General features: G+C 48.6%; 2 protein-coding genes across 11 annotated transcripts in view; both read right to left on the bottom strand.

The window, feature by feature from the left end:
- LOC108152961 (RILP-like protein homolog) overlaps positions 1 to 3,532 on the bottom strand; it is a 4,518-nt gene extending 986 nt beyond the window's left edge. The window contains exons 1-5 of one of the 2 annotated variants that reach the window (XM_017282664.2): positions 2,528 to 3,532; positions 1,968 to 2,458; positions 1,806 to 1,901; positions 1,561 to 1,716; positions 1 to 1,336 (exon numbers count right to left, since the gene is read on the bottom strand). The exon at positions 1 to 1,336 is cut by the window's left edge and continues 986 nt beyond it. In XM_017282664.2, the coding sequence (XP_017138153.1) occupies positions 1,222 to 1,336; positions 1,561 to 1,716; positions 1,806 to 1,901; positions 1,968 to 2,458; positions 2,528 to 3,142 (1,473 nt within the window). In that variant the 5' untranslated portion in view covers positions 3,143 to 3,532 and the 3' untranslated portion in view covers positions 1 to 1,221. Of the gene's footprint in view, positions 1,717 to 1,805; positions 1,902 to 1,967; positions 2,459 to 2,527 lie in introns of both variants that reach the window. The other variant, XM_017282663.2, reaches the window with a different exon arrangement.
- A 1,063-nt stretch (positions 3,533 to 4,595) lies between these two features.
- On the bottom strand, positions 4,596 to 19,519 carry LOC108152075 (rho GTPase-activating protein gacZ). 9 transcript variants are annotated; one of them, XM_017281104.2, is made up of 3 exons: positions 19,274 to 19,519; positions 11,875 to 12,656; positions 6,269 to 8,081 (listed from the first exon to the last, which is right to left on the bottom strand). In XM_017281104.2, the coding sequence occupies exon 3, from the start codon at positions 8,051 to 8,053 to the stop codon at positions 6,269 to 6,271; it is 1,785 nt and encodes a 594-aa protein (XP_017136593.1). In that variant the 5' UTR covers positions 8,054 to 8,081; positions 11,875 to 12,656; positions 19,274 to 19,519. The 9 variants fall into 9 exon arrangements, with proteins under 9 accessions (XP_017136589.1, XP_017136593.1, XP_017136594.1 ...); XM_017281105.2 differs by lacking the exon at positions 19,274 to 19,519 and adding an exon at positions 13,986 to 14,121; XM_017281103.2 differs by lacking the exon at positions 19,274 to 19,519 and adding an exon at positions 13,944 to 14,121.
- Positions 19,520 to 19,538: the final 19 nt, after the last annotated feature.

Genomic DNA, 19,538 nt, shown 5'->3' on the forward strand with positions numbered 1-19,538 from the left:
GTATATCTGGTTTCTATGCTACATATTGTATATATATGCCCTTTTTTCTGAGGGGGGTTTACGTTACTACATGCCTTCAGAACTCTCAGACCTTTTGTGTAGGCCCATCCACGCTCAACCTGAATCTTTATGTATTTCTTATCTCAAGAGATTTCTCAGCCACAATTGTCTGCACATTTCTCAAGCCATGTATAACCGACTATTTTTATATATACTACATATATTTATATGCATGTGCATTGTAATTCGTATTCACATTCGCTAATCCGCTAACAACAATTCGAGTCTTGGCTATTTTCCAAGTCTATGGTAAAACTTTTTTGGCTAAAAACATTATCTGCGTCTGAATCTGTCTATTCGTTTCTGATTCTGGTTATGCTCTCCTTCTCTTCTATCGCTCTCTATCGCAAGCCTTGGCTTTCAATGGAATCTAATTTTTGTCTTAGTTTGATTTCGTTTCGATTAGTTTTTAATTCAATATTCAATATTCAATATGCAATTCAATTCAACAAACAATGCGCTAAGGTTTTAACGTTTCGCTAATTATTCAAATATTTTGTATATATAGTATTTGTCATCAATTTGTTTTAGGTTTCTCATTTCATCTAAACGTTTTGCGTATTTTGATAAATTTGTAATAGAATAAGTCCGCTTGGGGCAACTGCTATGAGAAGGCTAAAATATATACCAACAGATATAGTATTATGGGCATATAGATCCGGGGGCGGAAAACAGGAGAGATGGTATAGATAGATAGACTTTTAGCTAATGGAAGTAAATACTTTTCGTGATATCCTCTCTCTAGTTTTTGTTGGTATTTTTTTGGTATAGGTCAGGTTCTGCTCTGCCTGTTCTCTACAAGTACAATCTATCATATGTACTCCTTCTACTCATTCTGTTCCTTCTTCCTACAGATTCTATAAAAGGGATTGGGCTCATAGTTAAATTCATTAAAAACTCACTTCTGGTTCTGTGTCTGGGGGTTCTTTTGAACACTCCACTCAAATACTCGTATATCTTGGGTCTTGGGATTTTCTTGTGTATGTATATTATGTGTTCACATCGAGGAATGTATGTGGGGGATGTGTGTTGTTTTGTGGAAGGTATTGTTGATCGCCTGCTAGTCAGGGTCTAGATTAGTAGTACCTTAGTAGAGGGCCCCCGGCCGGGGGCATTAAGTTACAAATTAAGTTAGAATAAATACAAAAAGATACAAAACATTTACGTAAATAAAATCGCATAACAACTTAGAATTACGAGGGCACAGCAATCGAGTGAATAAACTATGTATGTACAGCTTAAACGGAGAAGGTATATAGCGAGGGACAAAGACAGACTAAAACAGATGAAAACATAAAGAAACAATAAATACATAAACAAATAATAGGATGCGGGCGTGTGATGCAGGCGAGTGGGCAAATAAACGTAAAAGAATGAAAAAAATCAAAATGGAAAATGACAGAAACAGAAAAACAGAACGGAAAGACAAACAAAAAAAAGGCGAACTAAAAAAATGAGATGCACTTCAACGCGTGTGATGATGCTTTAGGGGGCTCTTACTTCGCTGCCTCGCCGGAAAAAGATATGGCGGCGGCGGCGGCCGAGCCCGATACAGAGCCGGGTGTGGCCGAGAGCGCCATCTTGGAGAGCGTGGCCAAGGAACGTTTCGGGAATGTATTATTGCCGTCCGACGGATCCGAGAACAGTTTGCGGAAGCTGCAACAGAGAGGATAGGGGACACAACTTTAGTAGAGATTCTGATTATGAATGCACATGTGAGTATCATCTGATGAATATATTCATACAATTTGCGTATGCCCGACTCGGAGCTCTTCTTCCAGGGCGCATCGTCTGGCTCATACGGCAGCGGTCCCTGAACGGGTGCATCGTGACCAGGCGGCCTAAGCAACAGAAACAGTTTTGAATATAAAAAATATTTATACAAATCCTTTTTCAGATTCACTCACGTCTCGCCAGCGACTGGGGGTTCAAGTTCGGCTGCCGCTTCAGCCGCCCCCTCATCGTCGTCGTCGTCATCGTCGTTGTCCGCCAAATGACCCTCGTCATCGTCACTGTCATCCGAGCTGGAGATATGCCGCGACCGCTTGGCCTTTAGCTGGCTGGGGGGCTTTAGCTCGGCCAGCTGCTCGTTGAGGCCATCGATGGTGGTCAGCAGCTCGTCCCGCTCGCTGATCAGCTCCTTGAGCTCTCGCGTGGTATAGCGCGGCCGATTGGGGTCGTTCTGATCGTCGTCGTACGATTGCACAAGATCCTCGTTCTCCTTCTCGGCCAGGCCGAGGCGCTTGCGCAGCTGGTTGATCTCACGGCACTGGTCCTGCAGTTGGGCCAGGAAGTCGGCTCGTTCCTCGCACAGCGTCTTCACCTGGGCCTGCATCAGCTTGTGTCGCCGCCTCGTGTCCCGTTCCGAGCCCTTTAGTCGCTCCGACTGAATGTTGAGCTAAACAGAGGTTAACGGTAACCAGAAGAGAGAATAAGTGAGAGTTTAAGTTGAGTACGGGGCACTCACATGCTCCAGCTCGCTGTACTTGTCCTGAAGCTCCCGCTCACGTTGCTTCAGCTCGTCCCGTTGCTTGTATATCTGCTCCTTAAGCCGTTGCAGCACCTGGGTGTCAGACAGGGCGCTGTGCAGCTCATTGTTGGTCATGCTGATGATGCTCTCGGTGAGGCTGGCGCCTAGGCCGGAGCTCTGGGCGGAGGAGGACTGCAGGTCCTGCGTCTGCTTTACCAGCCGCTTGTTCTCGTCCTGCAGCGAGGAGACCAGATCAACCAGCTCGTTGGTCTCGCTGCGCCACTGCTCTTCGATGAGCTCCAGCTCTTTCTCAAAGCGGCGCCTGAACTCCGCCTTCTCCAGCTTCTCGCTCTCCAACTGAGTGATCTTGTCCCGCAGATCCTGAATGGTGGCGTTCTCGCGCTCGTTCTTCGTGGCCAGTGCCTCCAGCAGCTCCAGAGTATTGATGATCTTGGGCATCAACCCACTTACCGCGTCCGTCCCGAAGCGATCCATGATCCGCTCATACTCCTTGCCAATATCAGAGGCCAGGTCGTACACATCGACCACGCCGATGTCGTCGATGGCGTCCAAGACCATTTCGCCCATTTCATTGAGATGGAAGCCGGGCATGGAGTAAGGCACGGGCCAGCAGCAGCAGTACGGAAGGTCCGGTTCGCTTCTCTATTGACTGTCAGCAGCTGGGGCCACTTTTCAGGTTCCCGGTTCCACCAGGTGGCCAGACGGTTAGCTTTCCAGCCTTGGTGCTCCGTGCCAGCTGGTAAGGGTGCCAGGTGCGCCAGTTGCCTGGAGAAAACTCCGTCGATGGGGAGGGGGGACAATGTGTAATCACCCACTTCGTTTCGCACAAACAGAGGCACACAGACAAACACGCTCTGTGGAAGCAGAGGGGGCTGTGAGGAGGTTCACGGGTATTTTGTTCACATTCACTTCAGCTTTTGTTGCTGCTGCTGCTGCTGTTTTCCCACACACACATAAATTTTGCAATTTATTCGCTGCTGCGATGATCAAAACATACCGAAAATACGTCACAAATTTCAAAATCTACTGTAAATATACTGACGAATTATTGGTATTCAAGTTGCATCATATTCCTCATTTTTGATATTCCGTTAAATATTAATAGCTAGCTAAGGCCCTCAGGTCTAAGCTCATAGTTTTATCCGATTATTAAATCAATTTCCTACAAAACTGGTTCGATTAAGTTTTCATCTTTATTGCATTGCTTATAAAATAAAGGTTTAAGCAAAAACGGTCAACAAAAATGTCCACTAAATTTTCTTTCTTGACATGGTAACTACACTTTTGATACATATTAACTACATTTATATGTAATTACCAAAAGCGACACCTGAAGGGGAAATGTGTACGTTTCAAAAATTGTTTCTCGTTTTCTTTTTTTAATTAAGCCCCATGGAAGCGCCAGTGTGAAAAATCTCCGTTATCCACTTTTTGACATGCCTTTTGACATTATTGAAAAAATTCCATGGCAACCGATCAAGAATTCGATACTGATTACGAATTGGTATTCGATAAGGCCTAGAACATAACTCTAAATGGCATTTCTACACGTTTTCTACATTGGTGCATTGGACAATAAGGTGAGTCTATAACGCGTCTTAAAATATGCTGGAAAATACTACGAAAAGTATAAAATTTGCAAGGTGTGTAAGCTAGACATACATGGTGGCAAGAAAATCCGAAAAGATATACGGTCTGTCCCTCACAAATTTACCTAGTGCTATGAGTAATACAAATAAATATGTCTGGCAGCGCTGTCTTGCGTGCTGCATTATCTATAAATGTTGGCGCCAAACAAATTTCGTTTTGAAAGTTTAGCTAAGTGGATCTGGGAAATTGTTTTGAGACGATGACTGATTCGAGGCTAGTGCACTTAGCTTATGTTCTACACTTATCAATATGATCATAATGTATAAATTTATTTTGGAATTTCTAATTCGAACACGCAATAGTCTGGTAGGCCACAAAGTAAATTCATTGTTTTATTCATAAATTTGTTTACAAAAGTTGTATAAAGATTTCATTCTTGGTTTCGGTTTTAATTTTGGGTGTGTGGGGGGGGGGGGGGATTGATGTCATTTTGAAAATTCTATATTCACAATGAATGAAGTTTACTTGCAATTTACACGTTCACTTAGCAATAACTAAATCATTTTGTATGCTGCACTTAAATACAGTTAAGCAGCGACGACTAGCAAGTTTCCCTCTCTCTCTTTCTCTCTTTCTGTACAGACTAAACGCGAACTTGGTTTCATTCAGGGGGGGTTCTTTAAGTACAATACATTAAATTAGCTATAATTCTTTGGATGGTTGTGGGAACTGTGGGGCTGGGAGAGGTGGGAGGGTGGAGCGTTTGGTTGATGGCGTTTTTATAAAAATAATACACATAATACAACAATTTCGTGTGGTTTTTGTTTTTTGTTTTGTTTTGTTTTGTGTGTGTGTTTTGCTTTCGCTTTTTCTTTTAAGGACTAGATTAGGAACCACATTTGTACAGTTTTCATATTTTTGTTTTCGCTCTCTTCTCTCTCTCTCTCTCTTCCTTCAACATATCCTCTCTATCCTTACTCTCATTCTAATTAAGTATGTTTCAGCTTTTGCTTTTGGTTTTTGTTTTGTTTTTAGGTTTCAGTTTTAGTTTAAAGGTAAAATGTACAAAGACAAAGTGTTCGCACCTCTTCTCTTTCTCTCTTTCTTTTTTTTGGTTGCAGCTCTCTTCAAACTGAAAACCCCAAATCTTTCTTAAGGGTATAAACAAATACAAAATACAAAAAAAAACAGTTAAGCATAGGTTTCTTTTGTTGTAAAATAAATAGCGAGTTGCGAGTGAGGGTGGTGCTTGGGTTTTGGTTTTGGTTTCGGTTTTGGTTTTGGTTTGACTAAGGCGTACGTTCATCATTGTTTTTGGCAAGCATTCTCGATGGCAAAGGTCGAAAGGTTAAGTTAAATTCTGATCTCCTCTCTTTTTGGCACACAAATTAGGCATAAATAAATAATAATAATAATAATAATCATAATAATAGTAGTACTCCTTCATGAATAGCAATGGTAGCGGTAGTAAAAGTAAAAGTAAAAGTATTATAAAATATTAAGTTAACGTGTAGCTGGTGCGGGGGCAGCGCACTCGGATTTTGTTGCAGGTGCGTTACGACTGGGTTAATACGTACAATACTAACTAGTATAAATACTAGACCAGCTCTCTAGCTCTAGGTTTAGCTTTAGCTGCAGCTGCTCCTCCTCCTAGGGGGGCTTCATCTCCATCTGTGCCCTGCAGCTTTGCATGGAGTTGGCTTTCAGGCGCTTCGAGCGCTTGGCGGCTGGCTGGGGGGCGGGCGATGGGGATGGGGATGGGGACAGTGAGGGGTTCGACGGTGATAGGCCACCCACCACGCCCACATCCCTGGCTAAGGCATCCTGTGAGTAGTAATCATATTCATCTGGCAGATCCGGCATATCTGTAATGGCGATCTTTGCTGGCAAAAGCAGCTGCACATGCAGCTCCTCCTGCTCCTCCTCCATCTGTCCATCAGCATCCTCGTCATTATCATCATCATTGATATCGACAATGGAGATGATGTCGCTGCAATCGCCTCTGCTGTCCTGGCCATCCACAAGACCGAAATCAACATCCTCCTCATCCGAAGAGCTCCCAATTGCGATCACGATCCTGCTTCCGCCCCCGCCCCCGTCCCCATCATCGCCATCGTCCTCTTCGGACTAGCTACTACTCGTCTGCGTCTGCAGGACACCAGCCGATGATGAAGAGGAGGCGGACGAGGTGACACCGGCCACATGGCCCAAGGCGGCGCTGCCCGGAAAGTGGCAAAGGCACGCCGGATTGGGAAAGTGGCCCGGCTGGGCGCCAAGCTTCTTGGTTAGCGTCTGCCAGTAGTCGATCTGTGCATTAAGCAGGTCGATCTTCCGCTTTCGCTCCTCGATGGCCAGCGACATCATGAACTCCTGATGCTGCATCCGCGGACCCGTTCCGTTCCCGCTGCCGCCGTTTGAGCTGGACATGAGCATACCGCCGCTGCTATTTGCACTGCTACTGCTGCTGTTGAGGCAGGGCACGGTGACGGCCAGGCCGTTGTAGCCGTTGAAGCTGCCGGCGGCCCCAATGGCCACGCCCTGCGTGGCCTTATCACGCCCATGCTGATTATGATGGCCATTGAGCAGCAGTTGCACACCGTTCGCCGTTCCGCTGCCGAGACTGGGGTTGTGGTTGTGGTTGTTGTTGTTGTTGTTATTGTTGTTGATGTTGTTGGTGTTGTTGTTGCCGCGCTGGAGACGCGGTAGCTGGAGGGTGGGTGGAGTGCGCCGATTGCCGCCAAAGCCAGTGCCGCCAATGGTTCCCGAGGCAGGCACGGAAGCGGTGGCAGCATTGATGGCTGCCTGCAGCGTCTGTGGCGGTGGATTAACGGCGGACAAACCGAGACCGTTGAGGAGCATATGCTGCTGCACCTGCTCCGCTGTGAGGTGCTGCACTCCGGCGCTGTTGGAGCTGCTGTTCCCATTGCCATTGCTATTGTTGGCATTGGGCGTTGCGGATCCGTTGTGCAGGGTCTTATTGATATTGGCAAAGGACCCCACGCGTATGTGGCCCACCGTCTGGATGGTGATGTCCGGTTTGGGGGTTGACGACACGTAACTGCCGCTAGAGGAGACGGAGGTCTTTGTGGAGCACACGGGCGAGCTGGCAGATCGCTGCACCGCGTCCGAGAGGCCATTCAGTGGTCCGTTGAGGCTGGCTAGGCCGCCGGGCAGAGACATGGACGAGGAGGAGCAGGCACCAATTCCGCTGCCCACACCGCCACCTGCCGATCCCGCTGAGCCCTGCTGCAGCTGGCTTAGATCTGTGGCAAAGAGGACATCATCCTCCTCCTCGAGGCAAACCTCGGGCGCCTTGGGACTCGGGCAGTCATCGTCGTCGTCGTCGTCCAAGCAGTCCATGCCGTTCTCCGTCTGGTCGTTGTCGCTGATGGTCTCCGATTTGATCAGGACCACGTCCGTGTCCATGTCGTATGGCGGCATCTGTTGAAGCATCAGTTGATCAGTGACCTGCTGTCTGAGATGGTTATAGAGATCGCTCCCCAGATGCCAACCTACCTTTGAGTCCTCATAGTCGTCCTGATGATGGCCATTGGCCCCGCCGCTCTGGTTGCCCCCATCCGGGGACATCTGCGTGGCCATGAACTGGGCCACCGATTCCTGCTGCGACAGTGTGTTGAGCAGATCGAGGAAGGTGCCATTGGTCTTGTCTTCGCCGCACAGGTCCTTCTTCAGCAGGAGCTTCATGTTCTTGTAGAGCTGGCGCAGCTGCTTGGCACTGCGCTGATGGTACACCTGGGAGTTGAACTCCTTGGCGATCTGCAGCCAGACCTCGTCCTTCTTCCGGTTGGACTCCGCGTCCGTGCGCTTGTTCTCGATCACTTCCTTGTACTGCGCTGCGTAGCCGAGCACCATATTCCGCTCCCGCTGTGTGTACCGGGGAGTCTTTTCCATTTTCAGCCGTTTGCAAGACGTCTTGAAGCTGCATGAGGGGGAGAGGGTAAGGTATACAATTAAAAATAAATAAATGGATAAGGTTGGGTGGAAGTTAGGGTTCGTTCAGGGCTCTCTTTAGCGTCTAGGACTCTAGGAGCTCGGTTCTTAAAGAAGGTACCCATCTTATTCCCATTCATCCTCATCCTACTTCTTAACTGATGGCCGTTTCTAGAGGCGGATTGGATTTCCAATAAATCGTACAGATCCCATCGAGTAAACTTCGAATAAAATTTGACGAAATGATACGCTCGATCGAAAGTCTTCGTTTCCTCTTCCATCCTTCTGAGCCCGTTTCCTGTTTTCTCATTCATCCAGCAATCCACTTCCAGGCTGCACGCCCTCCAATGCTGCCTATCGGTAGACCTGAAACTACCAAAATCTACGTGTCTGCCCATCGATCCAGCTCCTCAGGTGCCGCTCTTTCTGCATTCTCTGTTGATCGAGTGTCTCTTCTGACGCGCAATCTAAGTCTGAAAGATACAAATCTTGCGGATCGCGCAGCGCACAAGCTTCGTCGCTATCAATCCCCACCTAGACCAGAACGGCGCCGTTCTTTAATTAATAAAATAAAGTACGGGGACAAACAGGCAATTGGAAAAAACAATTCTCTACTCTTATACACAGACGCACACTTACACACACTTACAAACAGACACACACACGTGCGCTGATAAGCTGGCGACGCAGCTAACGGTGAAGCCGAAAGCTTCGTTTGTGTAAGCCCCCGCCAGCCCATCCCCCTCTCCACAACTTTGTAAATGTGCGCGTGACGCCGTAATTTCGGACAGGACCCCCAGTCATATGTCGTACCTATGCATGTACATATATTGATTATGGAGCCCTTTGATCCTGAAGCTTGACTGAGCTTAAAGCTTAGACAGAAGCTTGAAAAAGAGAGAGCGAGGATAGAGGTGCAGGAGTGACAGCAATGCAGCAAAACCCACAATAAGTGACAACATGCTGGGCTGCATTGGCCTGGCACTGGGCCCTGCCGGCTGATATCTAATCTTAAATTGGAGATTAGCGTGAAGCTCTCTCGCACTCACAAAAACAAAACAACAGCGCAGGGGCAGGGGAGTAGTACTCACGTTTTGAGGCCGCGCCAAAGCCGGCAAACGGACGACACGACGAGCAAAGAGAGGTGGGCTGTGGTGTTATGTGTGTGTGTATGTGTGTGTGTTGGGGGGGGTTTTGTGGGTGGACTACCAGACGCCGACCAAAAACAAAAAACGAGAGACCGAAGCGAACACGACGACGAACACGAACACGAACTAGTGCGCAGCAACTTCGCGGGCGGCGGCGACGAAGCACAAAGCTCGACTGAATTCGTATTTCGAGCAAATGGTTGGGACGCTCAGAAGTACCGTTGGAGTGCAGCAACAGCAACAACAACAATAAGAACAGCTACAGCAACAGCAACAGTGACAGCGGCGGCGGGCGGTTGGCGGCGGCGTCGACGAATGGGCAAACAAAAATAGGAATACCGCGCAGGCCCGCAAGCAGCGGCAGCAGCAGCAGCAGCAACACCGCATAGAGCAGAAGGAGTGACGACAAGGGGGGGCGACGAGGGCCACACACAGCTGGGGCCCTGAATGGGGTTCCTCTGTTTGTACACTCGCACACACACAGACACAATGTATAAATGTAATTAAAGCTTGAAACCGAGTTTACAATAACAACCCCGCCGTCGCCTCCGTAGAAGCAGCAGCAGAAGCAGAAGCAGAAGCAAAGCGCGCGAGAGGAATCAGCGTGAAACTTGAATAAGGAGAGACAGAGCAAGAGCGGGAGAGAGGCCGAGCCAGGAGTAAAGCGCGAGAGGGCGCAACAATGAGCGCAGTTTATAAATAAATGCAAAGACAGCCAGCAAAAAACACACGCACGCTCACACGCACACACACGAGACTCGAGCTCAAATGTAGCTGTAGTTTTTAAGCTGCAACAAAGTAAGGGTTGTGACGAATGCGGGAGACGGGAGACGAAGAGGTGCGCAGAATTAGAGACGACAAGAACGTGTGAGCGCGAGTGCAGAGTTGCATTTTGTTGATAGAGCGGTGGACGGACACGAGGCCGTAAATAATGGATGTGGCGGACTTAACCTCAATAACAGAGATGAGAGGGCTAGGCTCGGGAGGTGGCTAGGGGTGTCCTGCGATCCTCCTCAAATAAAGGGAATGGGAGGGCTAGGATGAGTAGGGTTTCTGCTTGGTTTAACGCTTTCTGTGTCAATGCGCCGTACTATGACAATGTTGGGAGTCAACTTTTAAGATAAGATTCGAGGCACAGACTAGCAGTGTGGGTGTGTGTGTGAGGGGGGAGGGTGCTTCGGGCTGCGGTTATCTATGAAATCCGCCTGCCAATGAGCCGCACTGGCCGCCTCCGTAGCCGCAGCCGCAGCACGTCGCGACGGCGGCTTTCCGCTGAGCAATGGCAAACAAAAGCAAAGTTTACTTTTTGGGGACTCTGCCGATTACCTATACTCTCTTTCTCCGTCTCTCTCTTTCTCGTTGTGTGTGGTATAACAAGCGTTGCTTAATGCAGAGCAAAGCGATACCTCACCTCAACTTATCTACACACACACACACACACACACACACACAAAAACAAAGAGAGAGAGAGAGAGAGAGCGAGAGTGTAACTGTACACAACAGGTGGAAGTATTTACTGATAAGCCGCTGATAAAAAGCGAGCCCCAAGCGTGTGGTGTGGTTGAGGGGGGTTTTAAAGGGAATGGGATTTGAAATGGGAGTGAAGCTTCCATCCAAACCCCTTCTCCCTCCCCACTCCGTCAGCAACAGAGAGTTTCAAGTTCTAATTGGCTTTGTTTGTTCTCTGATAAGGCCGCTCTGTGTCTCTCCCTTTCTCTCTCTCTCTCTCTCTCTCCCTCTGTCTCTGTTAGATATCCACCAAGTCCGAGATAAAGTTCGGCCCCAAAAACAAAAACCAAAAACAAAACGCACCTGCGTCCAATGAGCGGCGGCAACGGCAACGGCAACGGCAATGGCAACGGCGGCAGCACCTTCCTCGGCCTACCAGCACCCGTCCTGATCTTGTGGCTGCCGCGACTGCTGCTGCTGCCTCTGCCTCTGCCTTTGCCTCTGCCTCTGACGCTGCCTCTTCCTCTTCTGCTGCTCTTCTTCACGGGATGGGGGGTAATCAGACGCGGTGGCTGTCTCGAGGAGCGCCTGTGGCCGCGGACGGGGGGCATTTTCCCAGCAAAAAAAAAAAACAAAACTTTCGAGGCGGCCGATCCGCTGCGTTTGAGTTGAGAATTTTTACTGCGGCCGCTGCCTCGGCTGCCGCTCGTTCGTCTCCGGCAGGGCAAAACGCTTACTCGCTCAATTGTCTGCGTGTGTGTGTATTTGTGAGCGTAGCAAAAGCGCTTGGAAATGCTGGAACAGAGTTGTGCAATCCCCCTTCCAGTCTTTCATTCGGCATTCCAAGCCCGCATTTGGGTTCGTTATTTTTTTCCCTCACCCCATCCCCCATCCCCCACCCCGCAAGGTTCAAGCTCATCTATCTATCTATCTGTTTCATTCTCATTCTAAAGACATTCTGCAATCCCAAGCTGTATGTTTGAAGCTTTTTCTTAAGCTCGTATGACATTCACTGCAAATGACTGGAACTGGAAATCCCACTTAAACTGGAAGTGGAATAATACGCTGGAAGATTCTCAACAACGGCCGGAGCTCTAAGCTCTCTCCTTTATCCTTAGACTGGAAATTTCCAGGAAAGAGAGCTTTCAGTTTGAAACTCTACCCTGCCCTCCCCTTTCCACTCACCTGGATCTGTTGCCGGCTGCAGTTTGAATTCGTTTCTCCCTCGCTGCCGCTGTCTCACACTTTTTGCAGTGTGATCCTCGGCCCCTCTCAGTCTTTCCGCTTTCCGGTCACTCTTTCTCTCTCTCTCTCTCTCTCGTTCAGCTCTCCGTCTCGCTTAGCCTTTTTCAACTGTCTGAAGCTGGATCTATGCCAGTTTCGGGCCGACTGTTCGACTGAATAATTTCGGTTTATGGTTTTGGCTGTGCCTGTGCCTGTGCCTGTGGCTGGCTATCGGTTCACGCGGCGTATGCGCGATTTGCACGTCTTGGTGTCCCACAACGACGCTGACCGCCCACCCGACCCGCTCTCTTTCGCTCGTTCTTTATGCAGTGCGATGCTCTCTTTCGCTCTCTATCTGTCTCTCTTTCTGGGCTGAAGACTTTCGTGTTGTTTTTGTTGGGAGGGGGGTTCTTTGTATGCGTTTCTTCTGCGTTTCTGCAGCAGGCTTTGCGTTGTAGCTTCTCTTGCTTCTTTTTTTTCTTTATGTTTCTGTTATTTTTCCAGCTTTTCCTTCTGTTTTCCCTTGTTGCTTATCTCCTTCTTTTCTGCAGTAGTTTTAACCTTTAGTTTCTGCTGCTCCTTTATGGGTTCCTTTCTTATCCTTTTCTTTTTGTCATTCTCCCTTCTTCGGCTTCTTGTGCGCCTCCTCTAGATGCTCTACTCTTCTTCTGCGCTCCCCGTCGTCGTGTTGTTGTTCTTCTTTGCTTTCCTTTCGTTTCGCTTTTGTTGTTTTAAACCTTGGACTAAAATTAAAAATACATAGAACAAATTTTGTTAATACGAAATCACGCCAAAACGTAAACATCAAGCGAGAGAGATAGACAGATACAAAGAGAGACAGGGAGATGGACGGAGAGGGGCCAATAGATACACAAGAAGAGGAAGAGTAGGTGGAAACAGTGGCAGTGACACGGGGATGGCGATGGCGATGGGGACGTGGCAGAGACTTGGGTTTCCCCGCACTCCACGCTCCCTTTTTCCCCTCTCCTCTCTTATCTGGGCAGATCAGAACCTCCCCTTTACGGGGTAGGGGGATGGGGGGCGGAAACCCATGGTTGAAACTACCAATATCTAATCTGGCCACTGGCCTGACTCGACTGACTGTTGGTTGAGCATTATCTTATCGTCGGCCGTAAGGTGGGCTTGTGGCTCCACGAGAACTTGGAGCGCGTGACTCACATTGGCCCGATCCGATTCCGCTTCTGATTCCGGCGGATTCGATAAGCTACGGCTACGGCGCACCAGAGAAAGAGAGAGCAGTGGCATAAGAATAATTTTAATATTGTATAATTTAATATTGTACTGGAAAAAAATCCCTTCTTAAAGGCACTAAAACAGATGGCTTTACAAAAAGAGAACTTTCACTCGGATGTGGATCCTTGAGTGCCCGCTCCAATAATCCTCTCGTATGCCTTCTCTCTATCTTTAGACCCTCTTTGAGGGGATTGGCAGCTTAGAGACAATTCTCTGACAATTTTAAAGGAACCCATATAAAGACGCAGTCATGGACTCGGAGCTGTTTTATATATAGCTCTGGGCTGTATGGCTGTATGTATGTTTATGACGAATCAAGAATTCGAGGAATGGAGATCTTCTCTTTCTCGGCAATTACAAACAAACAGAAAGCAGATCACAGACAGAGACAAAGAGAGAGACAGAGACAGAGACAGATACAGAGGCACAGCAAGCGCGGAGCTGGCCCTCTTCAAACGCCCACGCGTTCTGGCGGCCAGCGTTCCGCCAGAAAAAACAAATGATCAACCACATCATCCCCAGCCCCAGCCCCAGCCCCAGCCCCATTCCCATTCCCAGCCTCAGCCCTACCCATGTACCTTCCTACCTTCTGCCACTGGCACTGCCACTGCCACTGCCACTGCAGCAGCCAGCACACCACTCTGAATCCCCCTCTCGAAATAGCCGACGCACCGAACGAAATATAACAACAACACAAGTGGAAAACACACACAACAGAAGGAAACAGAAAGAAAAGCGCGAACACGAGAGCGGCAGCACACCGCTCCGATCTTTACCCGATTCGAAAACCGTTTGTCGGGATTTTGTCGGCGTCGTACCGATTCTGCTTTCGATCCGATTGGGACTCCGATTCCGATTCCGATTCCGTGTTCTTTCGCTTTCGCCGCCGCGTTCGTTGCAGAGCAGAGCAGAGCAGAGCACAGAGCAGCAGTCGCAGTCTAATTGGATACTGAAAACTGAATTCAGACACGCGGCCAACTTGAGTTGCTGAATCGGACCGAACCGGACCCGGCCCCGGCCCCGGCCCCGAGCCCCGAACAGTGGGCCGAAAGCAGCCGTCGCAGCCTGTTGGCCCGTCTCCGAGCGGAGCGTCGGCTGAAGGTGCACGCCGCCATCGCCAGCCCCTCCACCGCCCCCGGCCACCAGCTCCCCAGCCATGGCACGGATGGGGGGTCGAGCTGATCGTCGAAAAGCCCCATGAGGGGTTGGCAAATTTCCAACCAAAAGTTCTGCTCTGCCTCTGTATCGGTGTATCGGTGTATCTGTGCATCTGTATCCCCGTGCTCGTATCCGTGTATCTGTGTCGACGGCAATGTCCGCCCAAAAGCCAGAAAGAGAGGGAAAGAGCGGAGCTTCGAACAAAATTGTTTTTACATTGCGCCGCACAATACACAAAAATCACAACGTAAATCGAAATAGATAGATAGATGGCTAAATATATGGAAGATACATGTATATCCGGTGAAGGAAGGCTTCGAATACCCTTAGTTCGGGAGAGCTGCAGAATACCGACTTTCCCTAATGGTATTCCATAAACTTCTTTGGTGTTTCTAACAGTGAAAGAAAAACTCCTTTTGCGGCAAAATATCCATGGATACTCTATGCAACCTTAGATACCCTTTGGCTTCTAATACCCTTGATTCTTGAAAGCTTTTAAGTACCGATTTCCCTTAAAAGAGTTCTTTGAATTTCTTTAGATACTAACTCAGCTTCCATTTCTCTGATAGTTGCCAATGCAGTCCGAAAACAAGCGACTATAAACGTACATTATTATTATTAATTTACGAGGGGTATTTAGATCTATTAGCTCCAAAGTGCAATGATCTCTTATCGGCCTGGAGCTCTCATCTCTAGAATAGCCCTTAAGATAACTCTAGACTTGTTCCTTAGCTTAGCTTTTGAAAGATGACTGTTTACTTATAAAATAGAAAACATATTTGCATATGAAAATAAATATAATTTTGGAGTCGAAACAGATCTTCTGCAGCTTCTCAACTGAAACCCATTCAATCCAATAATGAAATCTCTTCATATCTGTGGGTAGCACTATGATTGTCGTTCTTTGATCGTGTTTCCATCGGAAACTAGTCGACAGTACCATCATAATACATGGATTATCTCCAACTAATATCTAGAATATGATATGCTCAAGGATCAAAGATCAGTTTAGCTCACAGAAGGACTTTCCTCCATCCTGGACTCTTTCCATGACACTTCCTTGACTTCCTGGCTAATAAGTTCCAGACACATATGTACATAAGTAGGAAATATTGCAAACCCGCCGTCCCATTCCACCCATCCCTCCTGAGGCCGCTGATCGCTCGCTCAGCCATGTGAGTAGGCAACTGTACTTGGCATCTCTTGGCCACTTGGCAGCGTCGGAAAAGACTTTTCGACTTTAAAAATAGCTGCCCCAGAGATTGGCAGAGCGGCAACAGAGAGACAGAGAGAGAAAGAGAGAGAGAGCCGGAGACACGGAGAGATCGGTTTTGGCTAGGAGTGTGGGTTGGGGCTTTTCGAGGGGGTGTTTTGCGGGCTGGGTGCGGGGAGGTGCATGAATGGGCACACACTTTTGGGCATCTGTGCCCGCGTTTACAAATAGCCACAGTCTAAGCTCTCTCTCGCTCTCTGGCCGCTCTCGGTGCCTGCCGCAGATGAGATGGAAAATTGATGGGCCAAAGCGTTTTCCCCATTTTCCATTTTGGCTTTTTCCCTTCCCCTACCGTACCCTCCCCTCCCCATGGCCCCAACCGTCGGGGTTCGATGTGTGTGAGTTTTTTTTTTTGTTGGAAACTCGAAACTAATGAGGTCGGGGCACGTTTGAGGCCTCGCCTCCTCCGTGGTGGCACGTAGACGGCATGCGTTGCGTCATGGAGGCGGCCCCTGCCCTTACTCCTCCGTGCTTCCTGCAAAAAATACGCTGGAGATATTTGTAAACACAGAGAGAGGGAATTCGGGATGCATTTTGCTCCCCCATATTTCCCAGATTTTCCGTGCTCCACTTGAGCCTACTCTGCAGCACCTCCACAGTTGGAAAAGTCTGCTCCCGCTTTGGCATCCGCTTCTCTAATTTCTGGGATTCTGTGATTCTCGTTTCCCGAGATTTTTGGACACGGGGCTCTTCTTGGGGCGAACTCTTGGCTCTCGGTACTTGGCTCTTGTGGAAATTCATTGCGTTGGTTTTTCTTGGCACTCGCTTTCGAAACGGTTTTTCCCTGGCCCTGTCTCTCTGCCTGTGCTACGGATTTGAGTTCAAATTTATTTTTGGCAGCATTGCCGACAAGCCCCCCCCCTCACACCCATCCCTTCCACGGCTAGAACAGGGGCACAGACGGGCACAAAGACAGAGCGAAAGGAGGTGAGAGAGTTGGGGAAGCGAGGCCTCAGGAGTTGGAGGGAGGGAGTCGGGATCAGACCGAGAGAGCGCGAGACGATCGGGCACTGCTTTCTATAGCTATATCTGCATCTGTATCTGTGTCTGTGTCTGTGTCTGTATCTGTGTTTGTGTTACTTTATCTTGTATGTGTGTGTGTATCTATGTTTGATATAGGCTTCCCATGTCTCCTTCTCTCTATTCCCTACTTCCCCCTGCTCCTACCCTTGCTATTTGTTTGTGTAATCCATTTAAAGGTAATTGAACTTCCATTCTTCTTGAGGCACCTTCTTCGTCAGGCGGCGCTCGAGCCCCGAGTAGAGCCTCAGAACTATTTTTAGACCGATCCATAAATAGAGGCGAGAGAGAGAGTTCTAGCTTGGATTGGATTGGATCGGATTCTGAAGTGCGGAGTTGCACGGCATGGGGTGGGTTTTGAGCAGATCATGGGAGTAGGAGATCCGTGAGCGACCTGCCCGTCCAAGACAGGCACATAATTAGACACATGGAATCCATCCCCCCGCCCCTCTTTCTCTGGCTACGTGGAGGGGCAGGCAGAGAAGTGTCTACTACTCGAAAGAGCGGCAGCGGCAGCGGCAGCGGCAGCAGCACCGATCCGACACCGAGGCCAAATCGAACTTGGGATCAGCGTTCAGAGACGAAATAACGAATTTCGTTTTTCGTGGCGGATATTTTTAGGCCAAAAGCATCATAAAAGTTTTCCCCCCACCCAGCCCCCCACCACTCCTGCAACCGTCAGTCGGCGCTTTCCAAATGTTCAGTTTGTTCCACTCGTGGAACACACATTCCTGGAAGTGATCAAAACTTGAGGGGTCTCCACGCCCTCTTCCTGTTCATCTACTTACTGTCCAGGGCCCCAAAGCAAAGCGAATGAAAAACTGGGGATAGTTAAGGGCACTCCAAAGCACACGCAAGAACAATGCACTGGCTGGGGCCCTGAAAAAATGCAGTTGGGGCACTTAATTGGAATGTCCTAAAAAAAATAGTCAGTGCGTGGCTCGTCCAGGACGCATATGGAAGCAGGCTTTGCAGTCAATCGATAACAATTAATTTTCAAGAAAAATCGAGGACAAGCGCACAGGATATGGGAGTAAAAGAGGACAGGCAGAATAAGAAGAAGTCGAAGTAGAAGTAGAAGAGGAGGTTCTAAGGTCAAGGCAGGGAAACAGCAAAAGAAGGAAGGAGAAGAAACCGCCATTCAGAAATAAGCAACTAATGAAACAGAAGCTAAATAAAAAGCCAATGCGTATGCAGGAGATGAGGTTATCGCCAGGGAGAGAGAGAGAGAAAGAGGGTCCCTGCCAGAGTATATTTGATAAAAGGTATGGGTAAGCCAATGGGCAACTCTCGAAATCCGGTAAAGAATCCATACCACCTTGCCATAGATACAAATGCACATAGACTTCGCATTAATTACAGGGTGAGGAAATCCGATAGAAATTCCTCTCGTCTGTTAATATTAGCAGGATCCCTGAAGGATGTATTGCCACAACTTGCCGCAAACATATGCCGGAGGTGATGCCCACACAGATTACTCTCCCGATAGGTGCCCACATTGCTGGCATTGCTGGGGTATGTTTACATGCTAACAAAAATGTATGGTTAAGCCAAACTGATTTGCCTCCACACCTTACCTTAGAACGCACCTTGAGGGGAAGGGAAAAACGACGCTCGGAACACACAAATCAACGAAGAAGATGATAGATAGGGAGAGGAGCACACGCACACCACAAAAGAAAAAGTCGCGCTCCAACACCAACACCAATAGACACACACACACGAACACACTCGACTTCGACCCCAAGCCGAACCAAAGCCTCGCTCGTTTCGCTGTAGCTCGGGGCGGGCGGGCTTTCGGGCCTACTACCTAACCTAACTGTAAGCACGAATCAAGCGGCAGAGCGAGACGATGGATGTGGAGCTTTGGACTAAAAGGACAAAGCTTGCGACCGTTACTGCCCTTGCATCTGTGTGTGTAAGTGTGTGTGAGTTGTGGCGGTGTGCCAAAAGCGTGTGTTGATGTCATAAATCCCACCAAAATACAACAGAGAAAAGAAGAAGAGGGAATGGGGCAGGGGAAGGGGCAAGGATATTGCGACGCAGAAGCCCAGAGTCAGAACAGCTGTGCGAAAGCCAACCATATCCATAGCCATCCATCCCGTCAAAACACGTTTCAAGATGCTGTGTGGTGTGCCCCTGCCCATGCCCATGCCCATGCCAATGCCCATACCCCCTGGGCACAAAAGGGGGTTGAAACTGCAGCGACAGCAGGGCGAACAATAAGGACAAGAACGAAATCCGGCTCAAGGGAAGCTGCGCACCAAAAATAGCTGCGAGCCGGAGTCGGAGACAGAAACAGAGCCGAGACCTGAGTTCTGTTTCTGATTCTGGTTCAGGCAGGGGTCGAGCTGTGGCCGCGTTTTGGAAATGGGGTGGAAAAATATGGGCAATTTCTTGAACACGCACACACACACTAACACAGTCACAAAAATCCGAGCCTCTCTCCAGTTGGGATTCCGATAATTTCCGATTCGCTTGAAACCCCCGCTTAGGACGAAGGCTCCACCCCGACCTCCCACGACAAAAGCATACTTTTTATGAAGGAAGGCCTTCTCATTATGGGTCATTCCCCCACCGGCACATCCACGGATTCTGAGCTGGACTTAACACTCACACGGGGGGGGGCCCTCAGAGGGCGACCCTGAAACTTACCAAACAATTACATATCCGTAGAATACACGCAAAGGACATTTCTCCTCCAGGCCAGTTTTTTTTAGCACGCGGATTCTTTTTACACTTTTGCTTTACTTGCGGCAGCACACAAACAAAAAAATTCACAAAAAGTAGTAATAGGTAAACACTTTTGCGATAAACAGGGCTCTCGTACCGCTCGTGGGTCGTGGAGAGGCAACAGCGGCAGCAAAAGAATAACAACACGAACTGCCAGAAATCCAAAATGCACGAGCGGGAATGAATG

Source organism: Drosophila miranda, chromosome XR (genome assembly GCF_003369915.1).
Source record: "Drosophila miranda strain MSH22 chromosome XR, D.miranda_PacBio2.1, whole genome shotgun sequence".
In the NCBI taxonomy this organism is placed as follows: Eukaryota; Metazoa; Arthropoda; class Insecta; order Diptera; family Drosophilidae; genus Drosophila; species Drosophila miranda.

Coding starts and splice junctions, on each gene's coding strand:
- LOC108152075 (XM_017281100.2), bottom strand. CDS start 11,300: ATGCCCCCCGTCCGCGGCCACAGGCGCTCCTCGAGACAGCCACCGCGT. Junction 8,082..11,052: donor CCGCCGCTCATTGGACGCAG/GTGCGTTTTGTT, acceptor CCCCTCATGCAG/CTTCAAGACGTCTTGCAAAC.